The sequence below is a fragment of the Polypterus senegalus genome, chromosome 12 (genome assembly GCF_016835505.1).
Source record: "Polypterus senegalus isolate Bchr_013 chromosome 12, ASM1683550v1, whole genome shotgun sequence".
Classification (NCBI taxonomy): Eukaryota; Metazoa; Chordata; class Cladistia; order Polypteriformes; family Polypteridae; genus Polypterus; species Polypterus senegalus.
In genome coordinates this window covers 20,463,010-20,484,539 of record NC_053165.1, presented here as the reverse complement: position 1 = coordinate 20,484,539, position 21,530 = coordinate 20,463,010, and the positions used below count along the sequence as shown (strand labels likewise).

General features: G+C 40.6%; 1 protein-coding gene across 1 annotated transcript in view; it reads left to right on the top strand.

Annotated features, from left to right (window-relative positions):
• Window positions 1-18,665, top strand: part of LOC120540220 (protein SSUH2 homolog) — a 53,437-nt gene extending 34,772 nt beyond the window's left edge. Inside the window, exons 9-13 of the mRNA XM_039770784.1 lie at window positions 4,596-4,678; window positions 9,069-9,161; window positions 14,608-14,713; window positions 15,576-15,683; window positions 18,063-18,665. Coding sequence (XP_039626718.1) covers window positions 4,596-4,678; window positions 9,069-9,161; window positions 14,608-14,713; window positions 15,576-15,683; window positions 18,063-18,206 — 534 coding nt within the window. The 3' untranslated portion in view covers window positions 18,207-18,665. The remainder of the gene's footprint in view (window positions 1-4,595; window positions 4,679-9,068; window positions 9,162-14,607; window positions 14,714-15,575; window positions 15,684-18,062) is intronic.
• The last annotated feature ends 2,865 nt before the right edge of the window (window positions 18,666-21,530 follow it).

Sequence of the window (21,530 nt, the reverse complement as noted above, 5' to 3'; positions counted from 1 at the left end):
ATTTGGTACACATTGTAATAGAATATGATGCTTCTCGCACCCTTGTACCCTCAGACTATACGTCAGACACCAGGTAAAATCCAATGATGATATTTATTATAATAATAAAGTGCACAAAGCACACTCTCCACCACAATTCTCCAATAATAATCACAAATACAATAAACGAATCCTCCACTCCCAGACGCTTAGCCACCCTGCCTCCCAACTCAGCTCATCATCTGGGAGCTCCCACAGTCCTTTTATATTCCCTTACCCGGAGGTGTTCCTTCCCAACAGTCCACAAGTCCTTATTCCTTCCGGGTCAGGGTAAATAATGTTTTTTCTCACCCCGGAAGCCCGTCGCTCTTCCTATGACGAACTTCCGGGTCATAGGGCATGAAGAACTCTTTGGTCCTCCCTGCAGCTCCCTCTCGTGGCCCCATGGCATCCAGCAGGGCGGTGCACAAAAACTACATGGTCCATAATGCCCTGCTTAGGTCTTCTGGGGACCTCCATGCTGCAAGGAGGGCTCCACCTGGCGGCTTGGGGGTATTGGCCGGGGTACATGGTCGGCCATATCTTACAACATATACTACGTGACGTCTACTGTCCTCTTTCGAAGTGATGATTTTTTTATTACTCTTTTTTTGTATTTTTGTTGTAGAATCAACTCTCGGCAGCAGGCGTGTGCGCATGCGTACAGGCCCCGTTCTCATCCCTACCACCTTCGCCGTCACTTCCTCTACCTCTTCATATCTTAAGTCATTCTTGAGGCAGATTGAAGACTTAAGTCCCAGCATAAGTGAAAAACTAAGAAAAACGTACTAAGTAATTGCAACACAAACACTGACTTAATCAGTTTTAATGCGAAAAGATGTCTACAGAAGAAGAGAGGAAGCGGGCCGCTAGGGTGGTGAAAAGAAGAGTTGCTCAGGAAGCAGCAAGCGCATCAACCTCTGAGCAAATGAATGTTAAACGTACAGAGAAAGAGGATGAAAACTATTCGTCAAGTGTGTATTCACTGCACATTATCATGCAGTCCGCCATTACTGGTATAATATAAAGCTAAACATTATGATTGTATTTAAATCAAATCAAGACGCAGAATACAATATTGATGCACACATGTTCAATTCACAAACGCAAGACGAGCAAGAAACAACATGAACCACATAAATAACAGATGTCCAGCAAATATTAATCCTGATGATGTGCAAGTTCGATACATAATCAAAATATGTTTGTGAAATACGATAATGAAAATAGGGAAACTTCCCAGTCAAAAAACGCGTTTTATTCCTACCGACTCTTCCACTGTCTTAAAACAGTCCACTCCTTTAGAATAATCCCTCTCAACTTGTCTCACCACAACCAGTAAACAATCCACCTCTAGATGGTGCAGAACAGGTTTCTGTCATAATAGGTTGTGTTTCCTCTGCTCAAAAGGAAATTCCTGAGGTCCACTGATGTTTGAAAACCCTCTTTTGCTTCGGACTTGTGGGTTCTTTTAAAAAAAAAACTGTTTGCCCTTGCGACTGGCCAGTCCACAATACATCTTCTTCCTTAAAGCTGCAGATCTTAACCTCCACATTGAGACAAGTCCACCCCGTCAAACAAACAGACAAACAATAAGGGGAGCCAACAATGCCAATGGTAACATTGATGTGCTAACCACTACACAGTCAGATTTGATTATTTAAAAGCTTAAAACAAATTAACTGAAGATGTTTTGATAGACCTGTGTGGCTGGAATGGCACCTTTATTCTATTGAATAGTATACATTCCTGCTCTTGTACCAATCACCAAACCCATTTTTCATCTTCTAAGATTCAGTCTTTACATAGTGCCTGTAGCGAAGTCTTTTCCAGGTTCCCAAAATCAAGCAGCTACTGAGTTGGCAAAGTAGAATCCAGCGGGAGTCAAACGTGTAACCAAAGAAACCTCTCAGTCTTATAAAGTTCTTTTTTAAAAAGGTTTGAAGATTTATAAAGGAACAAATCACAAAATATTAAAGTTATTACGCACGCAAAATTAAAGGCAAAAAGGAGAAGAGAGGTTTCTTTTTTGTTTCATTACAATCTTAGCTTGTTCTTGTTAAACTTCATTTACTTTTTATACTTAAAGTTGTTACTTTTCTATGGCAAACTCATAGGCTTCACTTTAGTGTGTCAGTATGTTCAATACATTCGAAACTTTTGGCCCTCCATTCCTCACCAACTGAAAGCAAGGCAGATCATAAACTGAACTTAGTCTGTAGTCAGACAGGAAATAATTAGAATACAGTGATCTCTCCTCAATCGCGGAGGTTGCATTCCAGAACCCCCCATGAAAGGTGAAAATCCGCGAAGTAAAAAACTATATGTTCATATGGTTATTTTAATATATTTTAAGCCCTTATAAACTCTCCCACACGCTTATGAACGTTTCCCGCACAGTTATACAGCATAAACCCTTTGTATTCTCTTAGATATTAGGTAAGATTTGTTGAAATTATGTATGTAAACACAGTTTATATACTGTACAGTAAAACCTAAATATTATTTTAAAGATATCGAGCGTCTCCGATATCACATATGTTACAGTCATTACAACAGACAGCCCAACAGTAATAAATAAGTACAATGCAAGAAAAATTCTATAAAGTAAAAAATGTGTACAGTGACAGTAACGTACGTAAATGTACTAAGGACTACCGCCTTATTACATCCTCTTACAACTTGTTTTGTGCCCTGGTTAAAGGACACTGTGGCAGTAGATCTTATATTCTTTTCCTCCTTTTTAAATAAAAAGAACCGTGGACTCATTGATGCCGTAATGGCGTTTTACAGCGGTGTAGCTGTTCCCTTCATTCAACATATCCAAAACTTTTACCTTTTCGACAGTCATTAGCATCTTCCGTTGGTGCTTGGGCACAGCCCCTGAAGTAGTAGCAGGAGCAGATCATTTTGGAGCCGTAACGAAGGACTTGAATATGCACAAAGAAACAAAAGAGCACAAAAGTTAACTCTTTACACAGCAAAACACGTTGACGCTGAAAGAGCGAGACGAGACTTCCTGGTTAACGCAGCGGAATCGAAGTCGGCGCTCCATCGCTGAGCCAATTGGCACACAGGAACTTCACTCCGTGCTCTGATTGGGTAGTTTCTCAGCCATCCACCAATAGCGTCCCTTTATGAAATCAACTGGGTAAACCAAGTGAGGAAGCATGTACCATAAATTAAAAGACCCATTGTCCACAGAAACCCATGAAGCAGCGAAAAATCTGCATTATATATTTAGATATGCTTACATACAGTATAAAATCCGCAATAGAGTTAAGCCACGAAAGTCAAAGTGCAATATAGCGAGAGATTACTCTATTTCATTTTCAATTTAGCTTGTAGGGGTTATAATAGAACCTCCCATTGACTATTTATATTGATTATATATCCTACTGACTATATATAGGAAAACATTTTCAATCAATCAATCAATCAATCAACATTTATTTATATAGCACATATTCATACAAAAAAATGTAGCTCAAAGTGCTTTACAAAATGAATAGAGAAATAGAAGACACAATAAAAAATAAACATAAGTCAACATTAATTAACATAGAATAAGTAAGGTCCGATGGCCAGGGTGGACAGAAAAAACAAAACAAAAAAAAACTCCAAAGGCTGGAGAAAAAAATAAAATCTGTAGGGGTTCCAGACCAAGAGACCGCCCAGTCCCCTCTGGGCAATCTACCTAACACAAGTCAAACAGTCCTCTTTGTATTTAGGGTTTTCATGGAAGGACCTGATGATGATGGTCACGTAGACTTCTGGCTTTCAGTCCATCAATGTTGGTGCATCATGATGCTTTGAGTAGGTGGTGGTGGCGCAGGCCGCCACCACAAAGAAACCGGAAAAAGAAACAGAAGAGAAAGTTGGGGTCAGTATGGATTTTGGAGCCACTGTGAATAGTTATTATGAAGAATTGAACATACAGAGTATCAGGATTAAGTTAAAGTGAAGTTATAAAAAGGCCATGTTAAAGTAATATGTTTTCAGCAGTGTTTTAAAGTGCTCTACTGTATTTGCCTGGCGAATTCCTATTGGCAGGCTATTCCAGATTTTAGGTGCATAGCAGCAGAAGGCCGCCTCACCACTTCTTTTAAGTTTAGCTTTTGGAATTATAAGGAGACACTCATTTGAGGATCTAAGGTTACGATTTGGAATATAAGGTGTCAGACATTCCGATATATAAGATGGAGCGAGATTATTTAAGGCTTTATAAACCATAAGCAGTATTTTAACATACCGTATATACTCACGGATAAGTTCTCCCATGGATAAGTCGGGACTTGATTTTACAGTATAATTTCTGGTATTTTCTACTGTTAGTCGTATAAGTTGAATGCAGAAAGCTCACATTATTGGTACAAGGGATGATAATATGTTAACGCCCTCCTGAGATAGTAACCACGGAGCACACTGCCTTTTATTTCTATGTGGGTATGGCAATGTGCTGTATCAGCATGTACTCCTAATATCTCTCTCTCTCTCTCTCTCTCTCTCTCTCTCTCTCTCTCGTAACAAATAACTTTTCATTTAATATTTGTGCCTGTTTTGTGCTTTTAATACAGAGGTGTTGCTGGGTGTGCAATGGTTCTCGTGTCACCAGTTCCAATTCGAGATGTACGCACTGTAATGGTACGGGGCATGTGTGGTGAGTATCAGTCTAGTTATTTTTGACCTGCTTAATTCTGCTAAACATTTTAAATATGAAATATTTAACATTCATAATTTACACACCACTAATGTGAAATGAAAAGGTATAGCAAATGTTGTTTAATAAACAGATATTTTTAAAAATGCCAATTGGAAACTTTTCCATTACTTCTCTTATCTTTTTCCTAATTACCATAGATTATTCTCTAAATTTATGATTTTTTTATCTAAAGTAACTTACAAAAAAGTTTAACATTTTCAAGTAAACGTCAGTCTGGGGAGACTCTTGATGAATAAGTGTGACCGGACAAGGTTGTGACCATCACGAGTGAAGAGTTTTAAAGCAAGCCGAGCACAAAACTTAATTATGAGAACATCTCAAAGCCATGTTCAGTTAGACCAGAGGTCATCAATCACCGTCCTGGAGGGCCGCAGTGGCTGCAGGTTTTTGTTCTAACCCGAGTGCTTAATTAGAAAGCAGTTCTTGCCAATAATTTAATTTCATGGCTTGTTAGTGTTTTAACTCTGCTATGTCAGGTAATTCTTATATTCTAGATTTTCTTTCTCTCTCTAAGGATATCATCCAAATGATTTGAAGGCTAAAATGAATGAGTAATTCTTAGTCCTTCACTTTTTCCTCTTCAATTTCCTTCCAAGTATTTCATTTAACCCAATAGTGCATGGTTACAAACAGATGTAAATGGTAACAAGCTAAATGGAGAAATGCTAGTCTCTTTTGTCATTTAGATAGATAGATAGATACTTTATTAATCCCAAGGGGAAATTCACATAATCCAGCAGCAGTATACTGATAAAAAAAATATTAAATTAAATAGTAATAAAAATGAAAAATGAAAAAAATAAAAATAAAAAAGCAGACAATAACTGAGTAATGTTAGCATTTACTCCCCGGGTGGAACTGAAGAGTCTCATAGTGTGGGGGAGGAACGATCTCCTCAGTCTGTCACTGAAGCTACTCCTCGGCCTGGAGATGACACTGTTCAGTGGATGCAGTGGATTCTTCATGATGGACAGGAGTTTGCTTAATGCCCACCGCTCTGCCACAGATGTTAAACTGTCCAACTTTAATCCTACAATAGAGCCTGCCTTCTTAAGTTTGTCCAGGCGTGAGGCGTCTCATCTTTATGCTGCCACCCCAGCACACCACTGCGTAGATGAGGGCACTCGCCACAGCCGTCTGGTAGAACATCTGCAGCATCTTACTGCAGATGTTGAAGGATGCCAACCTTCTCAGAAAGTATAGTCTGCTCTGACCTTTCTTACATAGAGCATCAGTATTGGCAGTCCAGTCCAATTTGTCATCCAGCTGCACTCCCAGGTATTTATAGGTCTGTACCCTCTGCACAGTCACCTCTGATGATCACAGGGTCCATGAGGGGCCTGGGCCTCCTAAAATCCACCACCAGCTCCTTGGTTTTGCTGGTGTTAAGATGTAAGTGGTTTGAGTCGCACCATTTAACAAAGTCTTTGATTAGCTTCCTGTACTCCTCCTCCTGCCCACACCTGATGCAGCCCACAATAGCAGTGTCATCAGTGAACTTTTGCACGTGGCAGGACTCCGAGTCATATTGGAAGTCTGATGTATATAGATTGAACAGGACCGGAGAAAGTACAGTCCCCTGTGGCGCCCCTGTATTGCTGAACACAATGTCAGACCTGCAGTTCCCAAGACGCACATATTGAGGTCTGTCTGTAAGATAGTCCACAATCCATGCCACCAGGTGTGAATCTACTCCCATCTCAGCTTGTCTCTAAGGAGCAGAGGTTGGATGTTGTTGAAGGCACTAGAGAAGTCCAAAAACATAATTCTTACAGCACCACTGCCTCTGTCCAGGTGGGAGAGGGATCGGTGTAGCATATAGATGATGGCATCCTCCGCTCCCACCTTCTCCTGGTATGCGAACTGCAGAGGGTCGAGGGCATGGCGGACCTGTGGCCTCAGGTGGTGAAGCAACAGCCATGTTAATTTGTTAATTTGCATGTTATTGCTAATTAGGAGCAATTTAAAACCAAGAATACGACTGTCTAAGACTAAAATAAGCAATAAGGGTTCAAAATCTTAACAAGCGAGACAACTAAAGTGAAGCAGAAGTGTTGCTTGAGCAATAAGAGCTTCTTATTAAGCAATTGGGTTGGAGCAAAAACCTGCAGCCACTGTGGCCCTCCAGGACTATGATTGAGGACCCCTGAGTTAAACAGATATACTCTGAACAAGAGCATCATGGGGTTCAAAGTCATTTTTTATGCCTCTTTTGTTAATTTTTGTTACTTTGATGTGTGTACCATTCTTTACGATTGGCTTTGGTTGGGTATTTAAGCTGCCTTTGTTTTGTCTGTGTGTTTTGTGGGTGGTTCCCTACGCCCTCCACCCTATAAAACTGGAGGGTCTCCCACAGTTCCTGGTGTTTAATTTCGAATCTACTAGGGAGTGGTGAGTTTACTTGTGTTTTTTTCTCTCTTTGTGTTTTCTGGATGTTTTATTTTGTGACTTTGTTCGTAAGCAACTCCGTTTTGCTTTTTGTGCTCTATGGAGCTTGCTTTTGTTTCAGAGCATTTTTCTAGTAATAAACCTTTTTATTTTATAAAGATTGTCTGTTGTCCTTATATCTAGCTGGGTTTGGCAGTATATCCCACTCTAATGGGCATCATTGGGACTACATGCTTTGGGTGAGTCTTCAGATGCTACTTGAAGACAGTGAGGAAGTCAGTGGTTCAGATGACGGTGAGCAGCTTATTTCACCAGCATGGAGCTACGCGGGCAGGGCATGACTAGATACTTTTCACTAGCAGTCCTGAGTCGGCAAGAAGATGAATAGGACCTCACAAGTTTCTCCATATTCTTAACTGTAGATGCTAAACCAATGACAACTCTTTGGCAAGCATCAAGGATTTCATCGTGATATGTGCTGCTACAGGGCACCAGAGTAGCCAGTAACCTGCAAAGAGGGGTGAAACATGACCGACTCAACTGGTTGAACACAAGATGTCCTGCTGCATTTTGAATCATCTGCAGTGGCTTGGTAGCACATGCAGCCAACCCTGCAAGCAGAGAGTTGCAGTAGCTGAGATGTAAGAAGACCAAAGCCTGGACAAGGACTGATTACTGTTTGATTGAACAATAACTGCATAGTATAGACTGCTAGCAAGACCGGTCTTAGACACGCTTAAATCTGTGGCAGGTGTAATCCAGTTTAAGTGCTAGGTTTACTTGTATGTAGTGTGTAAGTCTGCATGCAACATCTGGCAAAGGGAATGGTGGGTGTGCTTGTATTGGCCTTGCATTTAAGGACACAAGGGACTCTCATTTTGGCTCAAACAATTGACAGGTGTGAACGATAGGGGGCGTTCTCGCTCCCTTGAACCCCTGTCCACGACTCCAGACACCAGGTAAAAGTCCTCAAGTTGACTTTATTTTGTCGCCACAGTGCACAAAGCACACTCTCCACCACAATACTCATAAATTACAATAAAACCACAATAATACACAATCCTCCAGCTCCCAGACACGTTGCCACCCTTCCACCCAGCTCAGCTCATTGTCTGTGAGTTCCCACAGTCCTTTTATACCTCCTGACCCGGAAGTGTTCTCAATCCCCAGTCCACAAGTCCTTATTCCTTCCGGGTCAGGGTAAATAGTCCCTTTCTTCAACCCGGAAGTCCGTCGCTCTTCCTGTGACGAACCTCCGGGTCACAGGGCACGAAGAAGCCCTCGGTCCTCCCTGCAGCTCCCTCCTGTGGTCCCCACGGCATCCAGCAGGGCTTTGCATAAAAACTCCAATGTCCATGATGCCCTGCTGGTCTTCTGGGGACCTCCACGCTGCAAGGAGAGCTCCACCTGGCGGCTTGGGGGTATTGGCCGGGATAAATGGCCGGCCATCCATCACACAGGGTACACATCTTGAATATAAGGAGAGGTTGCATTCCCTATTTTTGAATTATAAAGGGCTTCTTCTCTCTGCCAGTTGTAGGAGTAAGTTCTCTTCTAGCATAAACAAGATGCTAAAGATGGACAAACACCAGAACTCAGTCTCTGAAAAAGAGCTCACCCATCCATAAGACTTTTTTTTTTTTTTTGTTGAGAATGTAAAACTTTTATGTGTTTCACTGAGATTTACTTTTTTGGAATTTAATTAATTGGTGAAAGTGTGGGGTAAAGTACATTGATCCTTCTAAATTAATAAACAAAAATCGGAAGTGATTAAAGTATGTATCAAGTAATAAATGGATTTTGTATTAACTGTTCTTTTCTTGAGTCCAGCATTGCCAGAATTAGTGCTGGCTCCCGCATCAGTGAATTGGATTAAGCAGGTTTGAGAATTTTGTTTTTTCACAAAGTACGTTCACTTTTTCTCATTTTTATTTTGCAGTTGCTCAGCCTGTTCTGGCCATGGCTTTAAGACATGCAACACCTGCGCAGGCAAAGGACAGTTGCTCTGCTACATTAAACTCAAAGTTAGATGGTAAACGTTTCATCTTTGGTTTTAAATTGTACCCCTGTCTTGTCTTTGTTGTAACTCTCCCTTATCCACAGCTTTCATCTTCATTTATTAATCAAAAACAAAAAGCAATCAAATCATAGTTTAGAACTTAAGGAAAATAACTTTGTAGATATTATGTCTTTGGAGAAGATTGAGAGATCAATATCTATTTTTTGAAGATATACTGTATAAACAGTTACATAACTCTTAGTTTCGTGGGGCCAGACATGATTCTCAAATAAGTACACACATTTATATTGCATATTATAACAACATGAAGGCTGTTACAGTGAATGGCAGAGGTCATATGAAAAATTGAGGATTAAATCAGTTACTTTACCAACAAGCCAGATGTCACATATAGTACCATCACGTATGCCAAAGCTACTTTGGCTCAATGTAAATGAATCGTGGATTGACCCAAGTAACCATTGCATGATGTATATCGGTCTCATCTTGGCATCACAGATAGACTGTGCCTTGAATGGAGTGCAGTAAAGTTCTCCAGTTACGATAGGATAACTTGGCAAAGCTGCAAATTGCTTTATGTTGGCAAAACACTACTATGTTTTACTAGGGGGCTTTGCCCCCTGCTTGCTTCGCTCGCCGGGATGTATTGTCGTGTTTATGCAACTGCATTTCAGCAAGCTCTTTAATGGACTGGGACCCACAGATGGCAAGTAGTTACACTGTAACCATTGCTACCAGTACAGACTTGGACTCCCAGTGGCCGTCACCTAAAGAAGAAAGTAAAGAAAACTAATGGTGGGTGTATGGATGGGAGAGACCTCTCACGTTTTTCCTAAAATAGAATAAATGTAATACAAGTATATAGTAGACTAGGGGGCTTTGCCCCTGCTCGCTTCCTTCACATGATAGACATTTTGCGTTTCTGCCGCTCGCGTATGGGAATGTGGATGTACAATTTAAACAAATTTTATTTTCATGGGAATTGTTACATATGCATAATAGAAGTAACTATTTTACATTGCTGTGAGGAATTAACCATAGTAAAAAATAGTAAAACGTAATAATTTAAAAGTAAATTATGTTTCATGTTGTGTTAGAACAAAATCGTATAACGCAACGAATAACTGTTTGGTTTTCAAAATAACACGCAAATACTTTTTAAACTTACACTTTTACTCAGTAAAAACAATTTTTTGAATTAAATTTTTGTCAGTATCGCATTTCATTTTGATTGTGTGTTTGGATTTACATCGTGATAACGCAACGTAACACCACCTGTGAGTGAACTTCGTTTCTTTCTCTCTAATAAATAAACCGGCTTTTTCAATTGTTTGTCTCTGTGATTTGTTAATAGTCTTTGCAAAAGCTATTCTAAAGGGAAACTTAACGTTTTAATACGAATGGCATATCAAGATCTCCTTTGGTGTCTAATGTTATCTGCGGGAGATGTACTACATTACCTTTCTTGGTTACATCCTTCTTTCAACAGTAATTCGGGCAGTAGAAGACTGGACGGTATTAACGGTTGTAGATATTCTTTGGGATATTGCAATTTGATATTTTCATCTTCCGCACGATCACCACCAACTGTTTCAGCATAATCTATTGATACGCATGTAACCAATTTGCCATGTATTTGATCAATTTTTGAGTTGATTCTTCTGAGTTCATCATTTCTCGGTGCTAGGATTGCTTGCGTACTCATTTCTTCTGTTGATAACCCTTCAGGATGAATTTCTTCAGTAAGATTTGGACATAATACATATTCTTTAATTGGGAACTTAAAGTGCGGAAAATGTTAAAATTTGTAAGAGCTGAGAGAGCAGAAACTGTGTCTGTCAAAAGCATTCACACGAATGAGAGATGAGAGGACTGTGGTTGAGAAGAAAGTCTTGTCTTATCTTGATAATCTCTTGGAAATAGTCTCATCTTGTCTCAGGATCTTCTTTTATACTAGAGAGATGTATGTATACACTCACCATCCGAAAACTGGATGTAGCACCTCACCAGTTGGTAAATGCGTTCCCACATAGCGGGCATGATGGAGTCTCTTGGCTATGATATTCCTGAACTGTCGACAAGTTCCCTAAGAGGTGAAAATAGGTAACTGATACAAACTCATGAAAAACTAGAAAAGTTATTCATACAAAGCATGGACCCTCTTTAAAGAGAACTCAAATCTAGTCTGTACATCATATTAAAACTCTTTTAAGGTGTCATATGTTTGTCGTGTTAACACACATTCAAATAGCGAAATGTGAATCATGGGTGAGTCGTCATTTAGCTGGTTCGGGTACATTTCCCTACTTGATGAAGGGTGTCGTCATTTCCCACTTTCTCCGAAATATTGCATACAGATGGGTCAGAACTGCCATCTAGATGCATGTCCTCCCATCAAGTTTTCTTTTCTAAATCTCAATTTTTGAATGGAATGCTGTGTATGCAAATTTCAAACCTTGTTTTGTCCATGTGCAAGTTTTATAACTCTGATATCTGGAGAGCAGAATTATTTAATTAGCAGTACTTTGCCTTCCTTCCATACAATGTTTTTCCAATATGATATTTGAAATGTACAACAAATGCATACATAGCTAGGACAAGAAATCAGTGCATTGAGGTCTTTCAGAAAAGTCCACAATGGTTGTAATAATGAATTAATCTCACTTTTCATTGATCGTATCACATGGTAAAAATAGAATAATTTTATAAAAAACTATAAAACTTCTGTAACTATGTATATGTTTCATAGGTATGTTTTTTGCAATTTATAGCCCAATACAAAGGTCCTGGATATCTCAGTCTAAGGGTTGTAATGAGACAAAAACAAAGGAGGTTTGGGGGGTGTCCACCCCGTATTATCGAAAAAACAAAATATGGAGGGTAGTCATAAAAGACTGAGTCAAAATGTGACTGAATTGGTGAGTGGAGTGCTCTGGCTTTATAACTGCTGGGCAGGAAGAGGCCAATAGTGAGGTCTGCAGGAGGGAGTGGTCTGGCAGTGGAAGTGGGTGGAGCTTTATTTGGTCTTCCCTTCTGGAGGTCTGTGGAAGGAGAATAAAAGGCATTAGTGCAGTTCCTCAACCCCCCGTCTCTGCCTCTTACCCTCAGTTAAGCCATTAGACTGCCTCTCATGTGCACGTGTGTGTGACAGGGTGTTTTGGCATCAGATCTTTCTGCAACGATGCCAGTCCCCTATAGACTCCCTCTTCCCATATGGGAGTCTGCTGAACCAACACCGCCGATAGTTATGACCGAGATGAGCTGACAAATGAGGACATTTCTCTGATGATGCCAGAGGATGGTTAAAAAAATTGCTCAAGTGCTTTTATTAAAAACCAGTCCAAACAAAAGTAAAACCAACAAAAGTGTCAGTTGTGCAGCATTCTAAATAACATACATCCATAAAAATCCAATGAAAAGTAGGAATAAAAATGATCAATAAATAAATCCATTCAAAATCCAGGGATAAAATGCAGTCTAAATCCTCCTGATCTCAGCCCACCTCCTTCTTTCTCCCCAGCTCACCCATTGCTTGCGGAGACTCAGCAACCACAAGCTCCTTTCAGCTGACCTCCATCTTGGCTGCCTCCAGGCATCACGGCCAGACCCTCTGAGTTTGGTTCTCCTCCTTTCTTCCTTCACGCTCTTGTGTTCACACCTCGGAAGCCTAGGGATGTGTGGCGTTATGGGTCCACAGCTCGTGGAGAAAAGGCCATTGATTTTAAATAAATAATCACCGCACCCGAGGCGGCTTCGTGAGGGGGCGTTGTTGTAGCGAGCCTCGGGGCAGTCGTCGATGTGGGCGTTTCTCACCGTGTGCACAGGTGAGGAACTGCCCACATTCGTGATTGCTCCCGTGGCTAATGCTGCAGCTGTGATGGCACCTCACGTTTTTAAAAGAAGCGCAAGTCGGTTGGGGAAAAAAAGGGAGAGAATCGATCGGAGAGAAAGGCAAGGAGAGGACGAAGGTTACAGGGAGCGTGGAAGCAAGCGGTGCAGGAGAGAGACGGACACGCGGAGCGTGTGGTGAGCGCGCGATCGGCGCCGTGGGCAGCTGCGAGGAAGCTGGGTGTTAGGCCGACACCCAGGTGTTTGTGTAGATGTCGCTCCCGCTGAGTGATCTGGTAGCGGGAGTGACAAGGTGAAAGCGACGGGCCGCAGAGAGGCCATGGAAAAGGCAGCGGAAGTCGGGAGACTTGGTGATGGAATCCCCAACGTGGGCGACCTGGCCGTTGAGGGTAATCAAGTCTCGGGGACTGGGATGAGTGCCAGACCGAAGCCAGGGATCGGGAGGTCTCCAGTCTCGAGCGTGTGATGTAGGAGGGCAGCTGCAGAGAGCGTCTTGCCTGCTGCTAAGCCCGTCACGGGATAAGCAGGTGAGACGATACAGAAAAGAAGCACCAAGCTTATTTGTTGTTGTTTTTAAAGACAGCTTCCTGATCATTTTAACCTCTCGATTTTAAGGATCGTTTTTTCTATTGAGTTTTAACCCCCACGTGTTCTTTTAAGGGATTATTTATTTTATTGAAGATCTGCACTATTTATTTGAACACTGTTTTTGTTTTTGTTGGTTTTTAAATAAAAGCACTTTTGCACTTTTTACCTTCCCCTTGCTCAGATGCTTAATTTGCCTCCATTGACTAGCTCACTCGGCAACATTATCGACGGTGTTGGGTTCAAGTGCTTCCAATAGCAATGGGAGTGTGGAGCCGGAACCCACATCGTCACAGGATGGCACCTGCCTTGCTCGCCACACTCCAGCCAAATGTTCAGGGCGAACTAGCCCCTTAAGCGCCACAGCTAACGCTCCTTCACGGGGCCCCAGCTCGTGCGGTCTCCTCCTTGCAGGTGGTCAGATCGTCGTCCCCAAGCCTGCCTTTCACGTCTTTTAACCTCTTTTGATCTTTTTCCCATTTCTTTGATTCCCCATCTTTGAATCCTTCTCTTTGATTTCTTCCTTGTCTCTCTTTCCCTTTCCTTGTGCTGACCCGTATATATACCCTCATGTCTCCATGGGCGCAGTGCCTTAATCACATGCAGCAGGAAGCCAATGAAGCAATTGAAAACGCTCCAACTACCTCCTTAACTAACTCCCCGTGGTCGCAATCACACCCATGGAGAGCGACACGGCTCTATAGATTTAAAACTAGCCCTTTTTTTTTTTTTTTGAAGTCGTGGACCTGCTATACTACACTTTCTATCTTTGGTTATACGTTTTAGAATTTACAATATCAGATCCTTGAAGTAGACAGGTTAATTACATATACTGATATGAACTCTGTGGTATTTTTCACCTTACATTTTAAATGATAGCCATGTCTCATTACAAGCCTCTTAACTTTCAATGCCTATGTAATTCATAATGATGTAACTTTGTCAAATCTTTTATATGCTGTAAATTTTGAGAAAAGTTAAGACTTAGAATTAATTACCTGTTGTTTCAATTTCATTACACCAGGAAAAACAATGTTTTTGAGTTTGTGGCTGATAAGCAGTCTGGATTGCCAGTTAAACAAATCACTAATGCTACAGGGGAGAAGATTTACATAGATGTCCATAATATCGTAAGTGTATTTTTCATTTCCACATTTAAACAGGCTGCCTCACTTAAGAAGAATATAGAAACGCATTTACAATTCAGTCATGTGATGCCTCAGGATAATTTTGTATGCATGTGTACTTCAGTGAGAAATGTCCTTCAATGTAAAGGAAAACCCATGAACACTTACAGTGGATAATTTTGCTGGTTTATCATCTACATTTATAGTTTAAGTCCACACCTTTCCATTTCTTTACCTTAATTGCTAATGTGTAATAATTCTTATAACAAGAGGAGTGTTTCAGCTTAATTTCTGTTTGTTATACAATCGGCCTTTGCGATTGATGCACTGGTTTATGATTCGCAGATTTATCTATTTGACGTCAGTAATTAGATGGAAATTATTTTGCAAATTTTGCGACCTAGTGCAGAAAACCTCTGGCAACACTGTAGAAATTCTACTTAAATGGACTTCAATTCCCAGCATCCTCAGGACTACTGTTCGATTAAGCAGCTTTGGCAGTTGCCACAAGTGCATCTTGAAAGTTAACCATAAGATCGTCTTGTTTTTTTTAAATCTTTACACTTAACTGCACAATTGGGCGTTTTTGGAAGTGTTGTGTCTGTACCAGTTTCATCTTGGGAACTAGTTACCATGATGATCTCTAACAGTTTGTCCTTCTTTCACCCCAGAATGTAGTCTAATATTTTCATTTACCATTAATACTGCTTCCTTCCTATTGATGTATCATCCTAATTTAATTTCACATCAGGTTGCCGGCACAGTTAGTGTGACCTGAAGTACCAGGGGAACTGACACAGAAAAGTATACATGTTGTACAAAAATGTGTTGATTTCTGTTCACTGGGCATTTTTATTTCTTCCAGGTGTATCCAGTAGTTGGTTTTCCTGATGATTCGATTAATCAAGCCTCAGAAAAGGCACTTCGGGATCATCAGGTTCTTTTTGCTCCTACATGTCGAATTCTGCAACAGGTATGTGATACTAAACAGTAAAGGCCGACATTCCTCTTAAAAAACCCTCAAAATACAAGTGGATAAAAAATGGAATTACTCTAATTACTTGCACAGAAACACACCAAGTTGACTAAATCAGTTAATCCTGATTTTCAGCATAAGCCATCATCACAGGTTGCTTTAGTTACTGCGACGTAAATATGGATTTAGTCCACTATTTGTTTCCCTTTTGGTTTTTTTTTAGAAATTTAATTATAGCAATTTGGTGAATTTTGAGTTTTCTTTTATTCAGACCAACTTTTCCTGCAGGTGTAACTCAAAGATTTGTATTTATATTTAAGCTATGTAAAGCTTTTACTTTTCAAGGGAGTAAGAATACACGCCATGCACAGGCGTCTCACTACAAAAATAGAAGCTTGACATTTGAAACAAAGAATCAAACCATAAATCTTTCTTCACATAATTGTAAGCAATACAGTAAGTCAATAAAGGTGTATTGACTGCACTCTTTTCAGTCTTTCACTGGTCACAATAGCTCTTCGTGCCACACCTCTTCCTCACTAGAACGCTGACATTACTCCAGTTATTCACATGCTCTAGCCCAGGATTGTTTTGTGTGTTTATAGGGTAAAACTATTCAATCTCTGGTATCCATTTTCAAGTTAACCCTTCGTTACTCGGGTTTCGTAAATTCTCATAAGTGCTCAGCTGGGGTGTATTGCACCCCACTGTTTATGGAGAAATGATAGTAAGAAATATTTTAAATGCAATTTAATTCATCTTTACTAGGACATGAACCCAAAAAGAGCCTTTAGCTCCACTTCATCAGTTTTTCCAACCCTAAATTTGTTCTTATATCCTGCGGCAACATTGTTGATGCATTTGTTAGTGCAGTCAAGAAGCATCTCCATTATGTCTGGCGATATGAACAATTCAAAGCACTGAGAGAGAGAAACTTTGCATTTCCTGTGACTCTGGGCGATTCCTTTATAATGTGAGCTCTGGTGCGAACTTGCTTTCGATGTGGTGTCTTATACCATTTGGAGGATTGGTCTTTTCCTACATAGTAGCTTTCCTGCTGTGTTTCATCATCATCATCTTCAGATGAGTCTGTATCATGTTCACTGTGGCTGATGTGTTCTGGTTCTAAGTCTGAATTTGACTCTGGTTCTAATTCAGAATCACTCTGTTCACTTTGTTCAGATTCACTTTCAACCTTCTCCAAAAGTCTGACAAGCCTATCCTGGGCTTCCTCGTAACTCATCTGTAAACGGTGGAATTTCGTCATAAGGAAATAAGCTATAAATGGAACCCAGCAACAAAAGCTTACCGTAAAAATGTCATTCATCAATGCTTGTGTGGGGTGTGAAATACCAACGATACTCTGTGGGATTGCTCTGGTGGGGTGCCAAACACCCAGAACAACGTAATACAACGTTATCAACTCAAGGGTCCACCTCTGACTGACGCGCACTCATGCATGCGCAATACGTTAGTCAACTTGCAGCTACCCAAGGCATCAAAGCTCCATGTTGCGCCATCTATCAGAAATATGCATAACTTTGGCAACTGGGGTGTACAACACCCCACTCGAGTAACGAAGGGTTAAGAACAATAAATTAACTTAACTGTAGTTTGGTGCAGATTCAGAGTTTGAGCACGGCTTTAGACCTACAAACTGTACATCTGAAGTATGGTGTTGTGTTTTACATATTTGTATTGGTGTGTTGTGTTTTAATATGTAATATTGGCTTGAAATCAGGTAAAGTGGCAGAGGGCATCAAAGTGAGATATATTAGAATATATCTAAACCTCTAGAATATAAAAAGCCCCTGAAAGGCACTATATATATATATATATATATATATATATATATATATATATATATATATATATATATATATATATATATATATATATTGTGAAGGACAGTCGGGTCCCATGCCCAGCAGGGATGCCCCTGCTGCTTATGTTCCAGGGGAGCTGCCATGGGCAGACCAATACCTCCCCTGGGATGCTTGGTGGCAGCCTCCCTGGCTGACGGTGATTCCCCAACCGCCCGCAGGGCTCCATGGGAGATGGAGTCCTCCACAGCTTGGTTAGGGCCCAGGGTGGCCGCTAGGGGGGGCTGTCTGCTTCCCACAGCCCGGCTGGACGAGTCTTCAGCCCCACCCGGAAGTGCAATTAGGACCAGGTGGTTAATCACCTGGAACGCTTAGGAATTGTAAGCCAATGTTAACAAACGATTAGCTAATGAAGAGGGCTCTACCCATTGCAGGCAGTTTCTTTTTTTTACCTGTCGGAGAAATTTGTACATCTTCTTCTTTATTTTCAAGAAAACCTAACTAAAATTACAAAAATATGTTCATTTGTGTTTTATTTTTTTTTCCCCTTCAGAGACAAACCATTGAACTGATTCCAGTCACCCGTGTCCATTACAGGTGGAAAGAAAAAACTTACATCTACTTTGTTTTCGGTGCTGAACATCAAGTGTATTCAGAAGACTATCCTGCAAAATGTTGCTGTTGTGTAATTTTGTGAATTGCCTTTTATTTGGATGATTTATTTTCAGTATACTTTAACTTCACAAGTCATTTTTTTCCTACTATTGACTAAGAGTAAGCTTTCCTACGATACACATACAACAGAAGTCCGACAACAGCTTGAACTGCTTAACTGTTTTCTGTTATTTCTTGTAAATACTGTTTTATGTTTGTGTTTTAACTAATGGTTATCATGTACTGCCAACTAAATGTTTCAGCAGTGAATAATATTGAAAATATTAGCATCACACAAGGTTGTATTCCAAAGTGGTGTGTCCATGTCTTTAAAGGCTTTTTTTTTTGAGAAATGTTTTATTATTTTTCTACTTTATTAAGAGTCATTGTAAACATATACTGTGCTTTTTGTCTCTCAAATATTCACTTAGTTCAAATTATACTTCATTTGACTCTTTGCTAAAAAAAAAATCAATAAATAATGGTACTTTTCCCAAGAGTATATCCAGACTGTTATTAAACATTACAGTATATGCAGAAGATTTTTCAGTGTTCCTGTGCACAGTTTAATGTAATGTCAGTCCTAGATGTCCATTGTGATAGTCACAGATGGACTGGCCCTTCCACCAGCTTCCCAGCTAGGAAGCCCCCATAATGGGTGGTCAGCCATCCCAACCAGCATAAGTGCTGCCCCTTGCCTGAGATGTGAGGCTGGAATAATGGACAGATGTAGAGAGACTACCTCTCAAGAATGGCTATTCCCCCAGATCACTAGGTGGCAGTGTTGCTCTGTCATGTCTCCAGTTTGGACCACAGGAGGTCGTGCTCACAATGTTTAAAACACATGCATTTTTTGCTACATGTTTTTAAAATTAATCAGAGCAGTGCACATAGTTAGCTTTTGAATTAAAGACTCGCCTATACCTCTTATTCATTGGTCAAAAGTCCTGTCTCTTAACCACTTAAACTGGTTAATAGTTAATCAATGGTGAATTGTAAATGCTATAATAAGACAGAAGTATCTTTGCACAAATTCACACAAAGTTTTTCCCTTACACTTTGAAATGCAGTTAAAGTGCTTCAGACAACGCCCGTCTGTTTAACTACGGAAGTCATGCTGTAACGTTTATATCCAGAACAGTTACAAAGGGGATTGTGAGATAATAATAATTTAAACTTATATTTGTTCTTTATAATATTTGACATATAAGCAATCCCATTCAATAGAGCAGGTGTTTACCAAAGACTTTTAATCTTTTTTTGGACTTTTAGATAATGCTGTGAGACAGGTGTGTTTAAGATTATACCATTTATCTGTATGCTGATTGGTCTAAACTGAAATCCTTCTTGACTGTGTTATGCAAATTAACCTAACTTACGTAAGACTGGGGCTTTGGCATGTTAGTCAGTCTTATCATGTGCACTGAGCAGTGTACTGTATGTGGCAGGCACCATCAGGCTTAATGAAATAAAGGACATCCATCTTTGAAGACTTGGATAAAGACAGCTCTCAATAATTATTTAAGTTAAAATATTCCCTGACACAAAGCCATATGGTCACACTATTTGAAGAATGAGAGGGTTTATAAGAATTATTGTATATGAAAATATTTAGCCATTTTAATCCTTAAAATAGTATTTCTGCCAAGAAAGGGTTTAAGACATACAGTATGGTCTTTGGTAACAATGTTGATTTTCAATGTCAAATGTATGGAGAGATGGCTGCTGTTGTTTTATTTGCTTGGGCCTCAGTGGATCTAAGGCTGGGGTACCCAACGTGGAGCCTGTGAGACAGACCAGATCAAAGATCATCTCCTGGCCATTGAGCGTCATGAACACTCCAGCCATTTTCATTATTAACATTGATGATTACAGCTTCAGTTGTGTCGTGGATCAGCACAGATATGGCTCTCCATCTCCACCACCAAAGTCTTTTTGGGAGAAGAAAGGAGATGCTGGACCCCATTAAGAAGTTTTATACCCTGGCTGAGGGTTCATTGAAAATTATCTTGATGCCGATAAGAATAAAGCTTGTCAAAGAAGAGAGACATAATCTTTATTGTTTAGACTAAACAATGGGTCTCCTGAGGAGAACCACAAAGACTACTGCTTTGTGACAAACAAATGATTTGTTGATCCTTCAGATATTCACTGATAGTGCATCTCATACGTGTCAGGAGACAAGAAGAAAACTTCTATAGCTTTCCATATTTGGAATAATTATTGGTATTAAATTGGTATAAAATTGCTACCTCTGACTTTTTACAACTGGATGGTATCAACTGAGGAAAAAACTCTACATTACTTCTGGGTATATAGACCAATTCAGGTTGTTTACTAATAATATTAATAGTGTGTTTGTGTGTGTGTGTATATATATATTTTGTCAGGGATACCAGGGGCCATGACCCGGCCAGGACGATGGGAAGGACCGGATGTGGGTCTGCACCCACCCTGGATCACGTGGGGGTTGCCTTCCGGGTTGCTTTGGGGGCCACGGGTACAGGGCATGGAAGCACCTACCCTGTAGGGGCCCGTGGTCACCACCAGGAGGCGCCCCAGTGCCTTGGGGACCTGTTACCCCAGTACTTCCGCCACACCAAGATTTATGACGGCGCCCGGAGAGCAGCCGGGAGGACAGCGGGCACTTCCGCCACGCTGGGCGTGGCAGAGGAGGAACGCCGGGAACACCTGGTGCTCATCCGGGTACCATATAAAAGGGGCCGTTTCCATTCATTCGAGGCTAGAGTCGGGTGGAAGAAGGACGAGGCAGAAGAGAGTGGAGGCGGCCCGAGAAAGGCATTGTGGCCAGGACTGTGACTATTTGAGGTTTGTTTTGTGCACGTGACTAAGTGTGACCATTGGACTAGGTCTTTGTGACCAGTATTGTAAATACTTGAGTGAATAAATGTGTGGTGGTTTTAGACAAGATGTCCGCCTGTCTGTGTCCGGGTCAACTTCCACAATATATATATATATATATATATATATATATATATATATATATATATATATATATATATATATATATATATATCTCTCTCTCTCTCTCTCTCTCTCTCTCTCTCTCTCTTACCTCAAACACAACTTTCTAGCACCCTCTCCAACCTTTCCTCCCACGGGTCCCGCCTCCCCTTTACAAAATCAATCGGCACCCAGCTATCAGTCTGCCGTGGTTTACTCTGCCCTCCCTCGAATGGACCTAACATTCACTTAAAACAAAAAAGGCTTCATCTTGGCTGGGACACTAAAATACTTTTGACTGTAACTGTTTTCATATTTTGTACCTTTCTCTGCATATGTATCTCTTTTCTCCGCACTGCTCTTTCTTCTTTGCTGAGAGCGCAGGCTCTGTGTGTGCCACGTG